Source organism: Lynx canadensis, chromosome F2, assembly GCF_007474595.2.
Source record: "Lynx canadensis isolate LIC74 chromosome F2, mLynCan4.pri.v2, whole genome shotgun sequence".
NCBI classification, from domain to species: Eukaryota; Metazoa; Chordata; class Mammalia; order Carnivora; family Felidae; genus Lynx; species Lynx canadensis.
In genome coordinates this window covers 77,017,619-77,034,082 of record NC_044320.2, presented here as the reverse complement: position 1 = coordinate 77,034,082, position 16,464 = coordinate 77,017,619, and the positions used below count along the sequence as shown (strand labels likewise).

The window sequence follows — 16,464 nt, the reverse complement described above, 5'->3', positions numbered from 1 at the left end:
TGTATGTGTGCATGGATGGACGGAGAGATGTATGGATGGGTGGGTGGAGGGACGGATGGATGATTAGGTAGGAAGGTGGATGGGTGGATGGATGGACAGACAGAAATACACAGAAGTTCAAAACATTTACTTACCACTCACTACTTTGCAACAACAATTCTTTCAATTTGGCTGGGACAACAGGTGATTTTTGTTAAAGTCCAAGTAAGGAACAAGAGGAAAACATTTTTGAAGCGAGAGTCCTTTAATAACTATACTCATTTCCAGACAGCAATAAATACAGAAGTTACAAGCAGTACGGGTAACGGTAATCTTTTCCTTAGCTACAGAAAACACCTACTTTTATACAACTTCATGGGCAAACATGTCTAACGAAAATCAGCATTGGGAAAAGCTACACAACAGAAGAAAATCGCAAGTAAAACGAAAAATTATTTGTTCCTGCCCCTAACTACTGAGATTCATACCCCAGGTAGAACGGGAAGGCAGGAGATTCTGAGGCAGGAGGGCATGCTCAGCTCCGGGCAGCAGCGGTCTGAGGTTGCTCGGATTGGAGCTGTTTACCAAGATATTCCCTAAAACAGCAGGAATAAAAGGACAAGGTCAATTAGAATTTAAATGACAGAGAATCTCTTTCAAAATCGAAGCACAATATACAATGTCATCTATACTTCCTTTAATAACTACAAATTAGTAAAAGAGCTCCCGAAAACTAATCCTTTCCAGATTTGAAAAGTACCGTACTGTATGAATTTTAAGCGCTCTGTTTACCATGCACAAGTCGTCACACATGCCCAGTGGCTGTGCACACACTTACAAGGCGGTGCCTCCTTCCCCGTCTGGGTACGAGGCCTGTTTCCGAGCTTGGCCACATTCTCAATCTGCAAAGCTCAAAACCCACTCAAGTATGACTCCATGTAAGTGTACCGATAACACGAACAACAGATGTCCTCGTATTACTGAATACAAGTATCGACACCCAGGGGTGAAAATAACGTCAAGATTCACAACTTGTAACACAGCTACTGTCTCTGCGCCAACATAGTCTAGAACCTTCACAGCGATGGTCACGCTGGGTCCTCAGAGTCGCCACGGGAACAGAGAAGGAGTATTCTCATTTTACAGGGGGGCACTGCGGCTTAGAGCAGTGGTTGCTGAACTATTTAGATCACATTCGCCTTCAGGAAATGAGCTGAATCCACACCCGCAGCAGGTGTATATTTAGCTCTTACATACAGGCACCACTGTTAATTCCAGGACAGAAACAATTTCTTTCCCACTTCCCTGTGAACGACGTGCCCAAACTGTTGTTTTTGAACAGAAGACATTTTGTAAAGAACATTTAAAAGAGTCCCTGCCACGGAAAGGAAACAGCATGAGTTTTGGATAGAGGCCTGGGCCTACGTGCCGGCTGCACCCCCTCAGGGATGTGCTGGTTCCAGAGGCTGCGGGATGAGGGCACCTGCTGGGGACGAGCCGCGGGCACACACAGGCCTAGTGTCATCTCCTCAACCCATCGGCTGGCACCCAACGTCTCCCCGTCCAAGCACCTCCGGGAAACGACCTACGGGGGCCACCAGCGTCTCCCAGCAAATGTGAGCCTGCCTTTCTCCACAGAGCTAGAGAGAGGGGAGAGAGGCGGGGTTTGCACAGTCACGGCCGCAGGCCACAGGCCGCTGTCACGGCCTTGGCCCAAAGCTAGCAGAGCTGTGAAGCAGGACTGAGAACAAGCAGCAGCATTCAGGGCATGGACCAGAGCGAGTTCTGCGGACCGGTGCAGGTGAGGTGTCAGGGACCCCCAGAAGTCTCACCAAGGTGAAGGAGGATTGAAAATACTACGGGGCAGACTGAAACTTCCTACAGTGTCAAGACGGTTTATGTGCTTTTCTTATCCTTCCGTGAAAGTTCTCGTCACTGACTTATCAATTCTGTGTGTCATATTAAGGCACATAACATATTCCCGTGTCCACCAGGAGCTACCCTGACATAACGTGGACAATGGGGATCTTATGCTCAACCAACCATCAAGTCGGTAGTTCTAAGTCATGCAAGGGAAAAAAGGAAAACCACCTATACATTTCACTAGACAGGAAAAAAAGCAGGAGTTTACGGTCACTATCAATGGTGCCATTCTGGGGAGGCCTGTAACTAGGAACCACGTATGACTGCATAAGTGGGTTGTGTTGTGTTGTGGGGGGAGGGAGAGATGAGGGGTACAATATAATACTTATTACAAGATGTCCAGACCTTATGTATTTTCCTGCATGTACCTAAGGAATTAAGCCTAAAATGAGGCATGCTTCATTGGGCCTTCAAATATTCCAATTCTAAAAGTGAGACTGTTTAGCACAAAGGGTCAGCAGACTATGCCATCCCCAAATACGCCCCTTGGGGGACTGATGATTTTGAGCTGTAGACACTTGAAAACAGCAAGTGCAGGGAGAGGCTTTCTCTGACCTCCCCTTATCTCCTTAAACACAGGTCCTCCAGAAGGAACTCAATTCTTCAGTCCCCTCCCCTGGAGTTTCAGCAACCAGGGAGGACGGACTCTTATCACAAGAGAACAGAAGTCCGTATCACACCCAGACAGACCCTGTCACAATCTATGATACTTTGCACTAATTCTTCCAACAGTCCATCCATCAATCAGTTACTCTCCCTAAGAGGCCTAACCGCCCCCCCCACACACTCCTTTTTCCCTATTAAGATGGAATTTAATCCTAAATTTTAAAGCTACATCTTTAAGTTGCCCATTTTTCCTGGGTGTCCCCCATGTGTACATGAGATATATATGTTAATCGACTCTCTTTCTCGTGTTAATCTGTTATTTATTACAGGGTCTCAGCTAAGAACTCAGAAAGGTAGAAGGGAAATTATTTTTCTTCCCCTCTGAGAGTGATTTCTTAGAAAACATTTTAAAAGTATACTTGGGGCGCCTGGGTGGCGCAGTCGGTTAAGCGTCCGACTTCGGCTCAGGTCACGATCTCGCGGTCCGTGAGTTCGAGCCCCGCGTCGGGCTCTGGGCTGATGGCTCGGAGCCTGGAGCCTGTTTCCGATTCTGTGTCTCCCTCTCTCTCTGCCCCTCCCCCGTTCATGCTCTGTCTCTCTCTGTCCCAAAAATAAATAAAAAACGTTGAAAAAAAAAATTAAAAAAAAAAAAGTATACCTAAAGACACCATGCCAATTACAGTAAGCTGTGGTTCTTTCAGTAAGGACCAATGTGTAGGACCACGTTCTTTTTTTTTTTTTTTTTTTTTCAACGTTTATTTATTTTTGGGACAGAGAGAGACAGAGCATGAACGGGGGAGGGGCAGAGAGAGAGGGAGACACAGAATCGGAAACAGGCTCCAGGCTCCGAGCCATCAGCCCAGAGCCTGACGCGGGGCTCGAACTCACAGACCGCGAGATCGTGACCTGGCTGAAGTCGGACGCTTAACCGACTGCGCCACCCAGGCGCCCCGGACCACGTTCTAAATGTAAGTTTCCAAGAGAAATGACACGAGGTCACACAGCAAAGCCCTCCAGAGTTCAGTGCTCTGAACTGCCAAGTGGCCGAAAGGGTCTGGCTGGACCTGGTCACACACGGAGGCTCCCGTCCGCTCCACCCTTTTCAGAGACACGAAGGGTGCTCCATTCCCATACCAGATTTAAATGATATTCAGGGGACAAGAGTGAACACTTGGAGGTGAAAAAAGATGACTGATTTCTTCATAAAAAAGACATCACTGCGTTAAGGGTCAGAGTCAGATAGTAAACCGGCAAAGATGCGTTTTTTTCTGGCAGAGAATTTAGAATCTCGTCTGGGGCACCTGGGCGACCCTGTAAGTCATGCGTCGGAGGCTCGACTCCAGCTCCCGGTTCGTGGCACGGAGCCCCGTGCGGAGCCTGCTCATCCTCTCTCTCTCCCCTTCCCCTGCTCGCAGCCTTGTGCTGCCTGGCTTTCTCCCAAACTACATAAACTTAAAAACCAAACACAAATAGGGGCGCCTGGGTGGCGCAGTCGGTTAAGCGTCCGACTTCAGCCAGGTCACGATCTCGTGGTCTGTGAGTTCGAGCCCCGCGTCAGGCTCTGGGCTGATGGCTCGGAGCCTGGAGCCTGTTTCTGATTCTGTGTCTCCCTCTCTCTCTGCCCCTCCCCTGTTCATGCTCTGTCTCTCTCTGTCCCAAAAATAAATAAACGTTGAAAAAAAAAAAAAAATTAAAAAAAAAAAAAAAACCAAACACAAATAAACAAAAGCACGTCCAACCACGGCTTCACCCCAACGGTCTTCTGCTGCCTGGTTTCTCCTGGTCGAAGGCCTCTATTATGGATGGTATGCTCCACGGTACTCTCATTTTTGTCACATCCAGAGCGGCCCCGAGGCCGTCCACCTCAGTGCCTGGAATGCAGAGGACGCAGGGCCCCCTTTGTGTCTGCTCACTAGGATTTATGCAATTGGAGACTTAGATGCAGGACAAGAACACATAAAGGGTTCAACCGAGAGCGTGCACATCAAAAACCCGGACGGAACTTTGAAAGCCTGAATTACAGGTCACAGAATGCCAAAAGTCTGGCCGGAGAAGAGCCCAGATGGGACCCGTGGAAAGAAGAATTAAATCTCCCCCTCGGGCTTTCTTGAAATTGCGATGTTTGCAGTGTGGCACGTGAGTTGTGAAAATACCAGAGAGAGCCGAACTGAGGCTCAACTGAAAAAGATACTAACTGCAGAAAAAGGACCTAACGTGCGCAAAGCTTTGGAGGACATCTGTGGCTTGTAAAAGGATACGGTCTATTTCCCTATGGCTAATGGTAACACGTAGCCAATTGAAATCTTCCCAAGGTTCACCCAAGCCTGCCTCTGAACTCCGTGTGGCCCCAGCCGTAGCCCAGTCCGGGCACCAAGCGCCTGGGGCTGGAAACACAGAGCAGGTGGCTACACTCCACTCGTTGTTACCAGCCAACAGGGAAACCTGCTTGCCCGTGTGCCCACGCTATTCTCCTAGTTCACTGCACCCTGCGAGGTGAGTTACCTCCATTGACGGGGGAGGGAAAGGAGCCTCAGAAAACTTCCAATAACGTGCCTAGGGACAAAGTGGGCAAACGGCCTGGGCTCAGATCCCTTTCTCTTCATGCTGTGAAGCGGACTGACGCCCAACGCAGTAAGAGCCCTAAAAAAGTACAAAAAGCAGCCACTGTTCCTAATTTTACAGATTAGAAAGTACTAAGAGGATATACATAATTTCTTCAGATTAAGGTGCCATTACCGTCAGGCAAAAGGAAAAACAATTACAGATTTTACTTCAAGGGCTTGCAGTGTATCTATAACAAAAGATTCAAGAAGAATTATTGTAAATGAATTAATCTAAGTATTGAGTCATTCTGTACATGAAGATCGATACAAGAATAAAAATTCCACTTATAATTCACTCAGAAAGTGCCCAGTGTGTACCAGAAATCCACAGGAGTTTGACGTTAAATCTTTGCTTTTACTACCCAGGAAGCAAAATCTGAGAAGTGTGGTATTTTCTCCTCTTTAACTTCATCCACAACTTAAACCATTTGGGAGTCCAAATCTCTGAAACGGACAAAAGAAATGGTCTCAAGACCCACTCCCCTTTTTAAAAATCCAAGTACAAAACAGCTCACAAAAGAAATCATGTTGCATGCTGACACTTGCTTAAGAAGGACCTGTTTCATTCTCTTGTCAATGACCATAAAAGGTCTGCACTTCGGCATCCGTCGTAACACTGAAAAACTGTTTTCCGGTTCCTGAGAAGGAACCCGCCTGAAAGAGGCAGTCTGGAGAGGGCATTCGTGTCTGGGCTCCCAGCTATCGGCAGCCGGGCACCAGGGGGCATCCCCTGGCATACATGAACCCTTAGAAGAGAACGCCCTTCACCGTATTACAAGGGAGTGTCAGACCTTCACTATATTTAGGGCTGTTTAAGCAAACATTTTTATTCTTTCTCTAAAACCGTAGTTACAAAGAAGGAAAAAAAAACATAGTTGAAGACACTGTGATATTCAACATGCTTTGCCTATATAATTTAAACACATGGAAGGGGCACCTGGGTGGCTCAGTCGGTTAAGCGTCCGACTTCGGCTCAGGTCATGATCTCGCGGTCCGTGAGTTCGAGCCCCGCGTCGGGCTGTGTGCTGACAGCTCGGAGCCTGGAGCCTGTTTCAGATTCTGTGTCTCCCTCTCTCTGACCCTCCCCCGTTCATGCTCTGTCTCTCTCTGTCTCAAAAATAAATAAACGTTAAAAAAAAAATTAAAAAAAAAATAAACACATGGCAACTTCATCTATATAATTTAGTGCCAGGAAAAAAGTGAATTTTCTCCTGACAAACATCTTAATCTACAAAAACTACAATCACCCTTATTTTCCTTTTTCCCTTGGCTGCCAAAAAGCTTAGTAGAAAATCCACTGTTGGGGCGTCTGGGTGGCTCAGTCGGTTGAGCGTCCGACTTCGGCTCAGGTCATGATCTCACGGTCCGTGAGTTCAAGCCCCGCGTCGGGCTCTGTGCTGACAGCTCGGAGCCTGGAGCCTGCTTTCGATTCTGTGTCTCCCTCTCTCTCTGACCCTCCCCCGTTCATGCTCTGTCTCTCCCTGTCTCAAAAAATAAATAAACATTAAAAAAAAATTAAAAAAAAAAAAAGAAAATCCACTGTTACTATCATTTGTGTATTACTTTCTTTAGTCTCCTTTGGTGTATAAATTTTCATAATTAAAATGATAAAGGACCTAGAATTCTATATATCACATCTTTCTGTGAGTTTATTAGAATAATTATTAAACCTACAACTGAGTCATAATTGTATTTCTCTTAACTTTTGCCTATCCTGTCGGAAAACTAGTGGGTATAACATAAATCATAAATGAAATATCCTTCTCTGAATGTATGAAAACAGTTTTTGTTTTTTTTTTGAAAATACGAACTTTATATTGGCTTGCAACACAGATTTCTATTCGGTAAAGAGAAAAAATAAAATCTAAATATTCTGTACCAGCCTGTCGTAATTATTTTTTTAATGCTAGCTCACTACAGTTACAAGTTATTCATTCTTCCAGCTTTTATCATGATCGCACACAAAGCAAATTCCGTTTTTATGAATTGGTTTTCCTGTGTAACTACAGAACTATGTAAAACTCACCGTGCCCTCTGCCATATGCATCTAATTTACAGTTAGAAACCCAGAAACAGGGTCAAATTCCAAACTTAAGAACATACAAACTGTTCCCACAATACTTTAAAAATCTCAACCTGGGAACAGTGATCTCCACAACACGTACCATTTCCCGGTGCCTGCTGTTTAGTACTAAGCACGGCCCTCACTGCTTGACATATATTTTCTTATTTATTCTCCACGATAAGATTCATAAAAGCTACAGACGAGCCCCATGTTTATAGAAAAGGAACTGGAGTTTAGCGATGAAAATGACATACTGTAATGTTAGGCTAACCAGTTATTGGCAGGAGGTGTTTGTACACAAGTCCGTCTGATTTACAAACTCAGAGTCTTCATTGCTATATAATACCGCCTCACGGTACACTATCCGACCTCCCACTAGCTGAGGACATGTTACTGTGTAGACGTGAGAATAAAAAGCTTAAGGACATCACAATGCGAGTCCTCAGCTTATTTCTCAAATGTATTTTCATGACCACTCGCCACTTCATTTTCTAATGGCATCTAAATTCAAAGATCAATAGAGTCGCAGTATCTCTAAAGAGGTCAGTGATTCTAAAAGTAGAATCGATTTATGTGAGTGCTGGCCCTAAGAAACAAAAATGTGCATTTTAAAAGCAACTGCCTTAGAGTCTATTATAAAAGCAATTTAGGCAAAATTTGCAGTAACGAAGTTATTTTTCACACAGGAATTCCAACAATCAAATCATTTAAACCAGCTATAAAATCTAAATATCCAGAGTTTCTTTATCTCTAGCTTATTTTCTAGAATAGTCCCTCTTTACCTATTACCAGCAGCTTTATCATTAGATCAGCCGTGTCTTACACACTTTCTCATTTTTCTAACAAATGGTCATGATACGCAACGCATCGAGCTCTCAAAACATCAGGAGTGGCAGCAGACACGCCTTTCATCTTTTTTTTTTTTTTTTTTAACGTTTACTTATTTTTGAGAGTGAGCAAGCATGCGCAGGCGAGCAGAGGAGAGGCAGAGAGAGAAGGGGACAAGGGACCCGGAGAGGGCTTCGTGCTGACAGTACAGAGAGCCCGATGCGGGCTCGAACTCAGAAACCGTGAGATCGTGACCTGAAAATCATGACCTCGTATCTTTTTTTTTTTTTAAGGTTTGTTTTTCTAGGGGCGCCTGGGTGGCTCAGTTGGTTGAGTGTCCGACTTTGGCTCAGGTCACGATCTCACAGTTCGTGGGTTCGAGCCCCGCATCGGGCTCTGTGCTGACAGCTCGGAGCCTGGAGACTGCTTCGGACTCTGTGTCTCCCCCTCTCTCTGCCCCTTGTCTGCTCACACCCTGTCTCCCTCTCTCTCAAAAATAAACATGAAAATATTAAAAAACTTTACGTATAAAGCTGCTATAACTCTCCCTGTGCAGGTCTTTGTAAGGACATGAGTTTTCAGCCCCTTTGGGTAAATACCAAGAGGTACAATTGCTGGATCATATGCTAAGAATATAGTTAGTCTTATAAGAAACCATCAAACGGTCTTCCAAAGTGGCTGCGCTGTTCTGCATCCCCACCAACACCACATGGGGGTTCCTGTCACTGCACACCCTGGCCAGCATTTGGTGTTGTCAATGTTCCAGATTTTGACTAATCTGATAGGTGTGTAGTGGCATCTCATTTTTGTTTTAATTTGCATTTCCCTGATGACATAGGATGTGTAGCATCTTTTCATATATTTATTTACCATCAGTGTATTTCCTTTGGTGAGGTGTCTATTAAGATCTTTGGCTCATTTATTTCTCAGGTTGTTTTCTTATTGTTGAGTCTTAAGAGTTCTTTGTACATTTCAGGTAACAGATGTGTCTTTTGCAAATATCTTCTCCCAGTCTGTGTCTCATCTTCTAATTCTCTTGACGTTTTTCACAGAGCATAAATTTTTAACTTACGTCCAACTTCTCGGTTATTTCTTTCATTGTATCTGAAAAGGCATCACCGTGCCCAAGGTCATCTAGGTTTCCTCCTATATTATCTTCAAGGAGTTTTATAGTTTTGCGTTTTACATTCAGGTCTATGATTCATGTTGAGTTAATTTTTGTGAAGGGTGTAAGGTCTACGCCGAATTCATTGCTGCATGTGGATGTCTAGTTGGCCCGGTACCATATGCTGAAGAGACTATCTTTGCTCCACTGTATTGCCTTTGCTCCTTTGTCAAAGATCAGTTGACTGTATTTGTGGGGGTCTACGTCTAGATTCTCTACTCCGTTCCATTGCCCTACTTGTCTATTCTTTCACCAATACCACGCTGTCTTGAATACTGTGGCTTTGTAGTTACGTCCTAAAGTCAAGTAACGTCAATCCTCTTGTCCTTCTCCTTCGCTACTGTGTTGGCTATTCTAGGTCTTTTGTTCTGCATATAAGCTTTGGTATACGTTTGTTGATAGCCACAAGATAACTTGTTGGGATTTTAATTTGGGTTGCATTGACTCTACAGATCAGGTTGGTTCTATTGAGCAAGCTATAGATCAAACCTTTCGTAGAAGTCCCACAGTCCTTGGTTATTCTGGGTTTTTCAGTCTTTGTTCTCTTTGCTTTTAGGTATTGGGGGTTTCTATTGATATTTCTTTGAGCGCAGAGATTCTCTCCTCAGCCACATCCAGGCTATCAATAAACCCATCAAAGGCATTCTTCATTTCTATCATAGTGTTTCTCAACTCCGGCATTTCTTCATGGTTCCTTCTTAGGATTCCTATCTCTCTGCTTACATCATTCCCCTGTTCTGGCATGCTATTGTATCCATTACGGTCCTTAGCACAGTAATCATAGCTGTTTAAAACTCCCAGTCTGATCATCTCAACATCACTGCCAGGCTGATCCTGACACATACTTTGTCTCTTCGAACTGTGCCTTTTGCCTTTTGGTACGCCTTGTCATAGTTTCTTCAAAGTTGGACATGATGTACTAGGTGAAAAGAGCTCCTGTAAATAAGCCTTCGGTAATGTGGTGGTAAGGTGCAGGAAGGGGAAGCATTCTATCATCCTGTGATTAGATCTCGGTCTTCTAGTGAGCTATGGCCTCTGGACTGTGAACTTCACAAGCGTTTCTCAAGGTTTCTTCTACCCCCTTGGGTGGGACAGGATGGCCAGAGTGAGCTACACAGAGCTGGTTACCTCCCTTCCCCAGGCCAGCTAGACACTGATAATATCCCAGCAGGTGAGGCTCTAGTTAGCCAGTTTCCCTCGAGGGTAGGCCTTATTAAGTACAAAGTGCTCTGGCATATTTTGAGATGGTTCCCCTTCCTCTGCCCTTGCCAAAAGCCTGAGGGGACTTTTCTCAGATATTTACTGTGGGATCCTGGTCTAGCTTTTGAGGATAAACCTCACTGTATGGTAAGGACTCACTATGACTGGGTCTCCCTGGGGTTTTTAACTCTCAGACTTGTCCACATTGAGCCTCCTGAAATTCAGCAGACTCCAGGTTTTCCTACCCAGGTGCTGGCTCTCTCACCGGTTTCTGCTTACGGGTCTGCCCCAGTATGCCTAAACTCCCTGTGCGTGCCTCTCTGTCTCTCCAATCTTGGGAGCTGCCGTTAGCCCTATGTCCTTCCCTCTCCTATGGATCCAAAAAGAGTTGTTGCTTTTTCAGTCTGTTGAGCTCTTTACTTGTTGTCAGGATGCAGTGGGACCTTCCAAGCTCCTTCATGCGGAAACCACAAACCAGAAGTCATCCTAAATGACCACATCACCTACAGATCTAGTTATGCACCACGCAGTGTGGGAGAAAGGTCTGTGTTGTTACAAGGACTTTTAAGAAGAAAATTGATTTTATATTAGTTATGAATAGTATATAAGCCAAGTCCATATTTAAGGCTTATTACAGACTCCTTTGTCTTGAATTATATTTCGAATATTAAGACTTTTAAGTGCATGAGAGTAGACAGAATGTCAATTTACCTTCTTCAAGTACTAGGTCAGTGCCTGGCATATTCTAAGATGTCAGTAATTGCTGAATGAAAAGTAGCTGGAGAATCCTACACTACAGGAAAGTTAGACCCCGAAAGAGAATGCCTTTTTCTCCTAACAAGAAATGTTCTGAAACACCAGATGAGACAAAGAGGCCGGCAATTAAACCTACCAAATACTTCATAATCTAAACCAGTTCATTACTAGCAGAATGCTCGAAATTTAAAATTATTTCAAATTTCAAATTAGAGTCTCCTTATAACACAAGAAGGCTCAACTAAATCCACGGTAAAGAAACAATATTTTAGAAGGCAAATTCAAAATTTTAATGATATGTAGTGGAAAGTGTATTAAATTAGCTTTATAATTAAGCTTAAAAGATCTCCTAAGCCTACAGAATTATTCTTTAGAGAACCATTTCTCCGTAACATATGCAGAGACTAAAATAAACCAAAACATGTGGGCCAGTTGTTCCTCCAATGTGAATTTATAATCACCGGAAATGGATCTTAGAGCTATGTAGAGCATCAAGTAGATGATGGAAATTTGGAACACAGCATGCAAGGACATAAGAGGTTTTTGGTTTGCTTGTCTCGTTCTGTTTTGTAATTAAGACCATCAACCATAAACCTTGGCGGGGGGGGGGGTGTCACTGGCCTCCTCCCTCTTATATTCCCCTCACATCCAACTTATCTCCAGGTTTGACAGTCCTCTTCTCTCCAACCCCTGACCCTGCCTCTCTACATGGACATCCTCATAACCTACCGCCTGGCTTGAATCTGCAGTCTCCTCACTGGTGTTTTTCCCTCCAGGCTCCAAACCCACCAGCCCCCATTGTCTCTAAAATGGTCTTCCTAAAATGACACTGCGATTATTTTTACTAATCTCTGTAGTTTTCCACAGTCTTCAGGAAGGAGTTCAAACCTAGCACAGCAAAGACGGTTGTCATGACCCGGCCACTATGATGTCTCCAACCGTATTTTCAGCTTTGTAACCAGACTCCAGCTGTCCGGAACCAGTGGTAATTCCCCCAATGGGTCGGGATCTCTCTGACCTCAATATATGTGCATACATAACTCTCTCACTGGAATCTTCCCACCCTCTCCCTACTCTCCCCCTCCCCTTCTCTGGTTACTGTCTCCTAATCTGCCAAGAGCTCCTATATCCCTTCCCAGGCCTGGACTGGGCCCACTCTCCACATGGCCATATAGCCCTTCCCCACAGTGTTACAGTGAAGCATGTGCTTGTCACACTCTGCTACAGGAGTGGCATTAAATTACTTCCTGTTCGATGAACAGTCTAGCTTCCCTCCCAAAAAGTAACCAGTAAAGTTAGCTTTGTTCAAATTTGGAAGTCCAATATACATCTTTTAAGTACATGATGAATGGAGTTGCCAATCATCATCATCAACCTTCACTGCCAAAAATTAGTTTTGAAATTAAGATACATTTCATTTAAATAAAATCTATAATTGGCTATTTGTTCAGCTAATACATCAGTTAACAGTAGTATAACTATTTTACTGGTTTTAGTTCATAAACATTTCAAACATCAAAACATCAAAAGCACTGGCAATTCCTGTGCCATAAAAATTACCAAATATCAGCTTTCAAGGGATTACAAATAATTTTCCTAAAACTCTTAAAAGGAAGAAGGGATTTTAAGAGAACATGAACCCCAAACATAATCACAGCCTCCTCAATTATCTATGCCAGTGGAGGTAGGTCATATGGGTCCCAACACAACAGTCAAAATCAATGCAAATACTGATAATTTTAATACATAAGATTATATAGCAGATTTAACTTCTGGAAGAGAAACTTCTACTCCGTCTCCAGTATCCTTTTTCTCTCCTTCTTCCTCAATAATAGAACCGCTGAACTTTATAGTAGGACATGTGATTTTAGTCAAGCCTTCATTTTCCAGTTCCTTTGTAGCCGCATAACTGAGTACTGGCCAACAAGGAGCTGTTGCTGTTGGAGGAGTTGTTGTTGTATGGAGAAGTGCTAGGGGGCACATTCCAGGAGGCTTTCAGTTGCCTGGTCCATCCACCACCACCCACAGTCATGAGGACGAGGGCTACACCCTAGGAATGGCAGCATCCTGAGCTGGAAGAAGACTGGATCCCTTCGTACTTACAGTTCAGGACTGTCTACCCCCATCCTTTCACGAGACACTGTTCAGAACAAACATCTGTTGTGTCTCAACCATTGTTATTTTGGGTGTGTTACATCATTAGCAGGACCTATCCTTCCTGCTCTGTCTCCTCTTGAAAAAAACCCTCAGTATCTATACTAGATACGAGATATACACTGGCTTTAACACAAGGGTATGTGACTAGCTCAATTAGCCCAGCATGTAAAATATGCTAACAGTTAACCTACAAACTTAAATAAATCCAGACAGAGGGCAGAACTCAAATTTTTTCCAAATACTGAAATTCTGAAACCTTCCTCAATGTCTTGCTTCAATATGTGGCAGTCTCTGTCACCATCTCAACCTGACAGCTCAGCATTTAAGTACTGCCTTTTCTAATTCTCACCCATGCAGAGAGGAGCAGAAAGGCTGACTGAGACGTCAAGCCAGAACTAACAAAATTAGGTTTAACAACCAACAAGACAGAAAATCTTGAGCGCCTCAGAAAACAGCAAATTGTGACCATGTAACGCTATCATCTATTCCAACCGAGAAACCAGCACATTATTCAAGACTAGTTAAGCAAAGAGACAGGAGAGCAGAAAACAAAAACAGCTGGGAAGCATGATATTGTGAACAATCTGGTCTGAAGAGCATTAACCACTGATAAGAAATCATTTAGCGGAGAAAACACAAGGTGAAATTTTTCATTAGCAAAATGCAGAGTAAATCAAAATTCTGTTTTAAACATTTCGACCCACAACTTATACTCAAAACTATGCCAAAAATCATTCAAGAAAAAAAAAAAAGAGTACTCTGATAGCTGTCTATTTTCTAGTGTTATGCTGCAAACACAAACACTTTGGATAGTAAATATTGTTTCCACAGGCAAACCTATACATTTGCTTTTATATTTAATAATCCATCTATATGCCTATAATATATCATATTTGCGAAATACGATCATTTATTTCACATGATAATAAGGTAAAATAATTTCTCCTAGTAATTTTCTCCAAGTTGGGTGTGCCATGTTTTTGTCCTAAAGCTTCAAATGAACAATTTATTTCAGGAAACTGGTCTCTATTTGTCACAATATAAAAAGTCTATTCTTACAGCCCCCATTTTTTTAAGTATATATTTAATATTATAAATCCAGGGTACTTAATTTTTTTTTATTTCTACAGAGACAACAAATCAATAAGGTTATAGTAAACCGTGACTACCAAATTGTGAATAGATATTATTCTACCATGCTACCCAGAGGAACTTCAGAATATTATTTGGAGAACAAAGGCCCAAACAACGAACATATTCTGCTATCATCCAACAAATAACTGCTGTCTACTTGAAATCCTAAAGCTCCAAAACCAATAATAAGAGAAGTATGAGAAACATTACTTCAAAGCGACTATAAGTGAAAAAGAGATATTTTAAAAATGTATGCTGATAAATGATAAAATACAAAACATATAGTTACTTGGGGGAATTAAAAACAGGTCTTGAAATGGACAGGTTAAAAATAATTACTTGTAAAAATACTTTTTTAATTTTTTTAATGTTTATTATTTATTTCTGAGAGAGAGAAAGAGAGAGTGAGAGAGTGAGAGCGAGAGCAGGAGAGGACTGGAAAGAGGGAAACAGGAGAATCCCAAGTAGGCTCTGCACAGCGAGCACAGAGCCCAACACGGGGCTCGAACTCAGGAACTGTGAGATCATGACATGTGCTGAAATCAAGAGTCGGACGCTCAACTGACTGAGCCACTCAGGCACCCCAACTATTTGTAAAAAACTTCCAATGGATATTTAATATAGGTTTTTAAACTACCCTATTTAGTGTAAGTTATATAATTCATTTTCTTGACTTTGCCATTAAATGGGCACAACAAACAAAATGGTTGACCAAAAGAGGAAATCACCCACGTGACTTAAGAAGCCAAGATACCCCAAAAGAAGCAAACAGTGTTAATTTAGTCTTTAAAAGTTGAAGGCTGTGATGAGAGCTATATTTACCTTATTAAAATATTTATAACCCTCGGAGCACCTGCGTGGCTCAGTTGGTTAAGCGACCGACTTCGGCTCAGGTCATGATCTCACAGTCCGTGGGTTCGAGCCCCGCGTCGGGCTCTGTGCTGACAGCTCGGAGCCTGGAACGTGCTTCGGAGTCTGTGTCTCCCTCTCTCTCTGCCCCTCCCCTGCTTGCGCTCTGTCTCCCTCTCTTTCTCAAAAATAAATAAACGTTAAAAAAATTAAAAAAAAAATACTTATAACCCATGTCCAGGCTACTACTATAAAGATCTGGGAAGATGCCCTTTCAGTAGCAACAGAATCATCACCCTAAAATCACATCAAGTCGGGAAATGAGGATGAAAAGGAGTCTCTTTTCACCATCAAAGAGCCAGAAGCAGCAGACAGAGATCAAATGAAGCAAGAAAAAGGCGAAGGCCAGGCAATCAACCTCCTGGGATTGATCCACAAGTGTGTAGGAAAGGAGCATCTGATTGCTGGGTAAGATCTACACACTACCAACCTTCCTGCACAAAAGCCAGGGTGCGGAAGGAACGAAAGGAAAGAAAATTGCTTTAATTAATTCAGTCAGCAAACACAACTCGTCCCCAAGCACTGAGGAAGCAACAGAGACAAAACAGCAAGGAGCTGGAGGGGGCGGGCAGTGACCGATACTGACACTGACAATGAAAACAGGCGGAGAGGAGACAGAAGGTGAGCCAGTGGTACGGCAGTGTCACCTGAACACCAAAGCAAAGCGCTACCAGATGTCTGGTTAGGAGGTGCCCTATTGTGCAGGTGTAATGGGAGAGAACACGCTCATGGGGCCCCAAGTACGCTCTACTCAGCAGCACGACAGAGTGCCAACAAACTTGGAATCTGGAGTTACACAGACGCATATTCAAATCTAACTCCCATAAATGGGAAAACTTGGGCAGTCACGTAACCATCCTTATGCTCCAGACTTCATATCTATAAAACCGAGAACAGTAATGTCCATCTTGCAGAGAGATGTGTGAAGACTTAAAAGATAATGTCCTTCCGGCTACTGCCTCAAAAAATGTTAATTCTCCTCCATCTGTTATCTATACAGCACACCCAATAACTGATAACAGTGTGGAATACTTTGAACGCTTTTAAAGACTTGCATTGCTTCCAGGGGTGGGGTGGGGGGCGTGCACCCGGGTGGCTCAGTTGGTTGAGCACCCGACTTTTGATTTAGGCTCAGGTCA

General features: G+C 43.3%; 1 protein-coding gene across 2 annotated transcripts in view; it reads right to left on the bottom strand.

Moving 5' to 3' along the window:
- Nucleotides 1-225: 225 nt before the first annotated feature.
- Nucleotides 226-16,464, bottom strand: part of ATP6V1H (ATPase H+ transporting V1 subunit H) — a 113,440-nt gene continuing 97,201 nt past the window's right edge. For both annotated transcript variants that reach the window (XM_030304562.1, XM_030304563.1), the window contains one exon: nucleotides 226-575. In XM_030304562.1, the coding sequence (XP_030160422.1) occupies nucleotides 515-575 (61 nt within the window). In that variant the 3' untranslated portion in view covers nucleotides 226-514. The remainder of the gene's footprint in view (nucleotides 576-16,464) is intronic.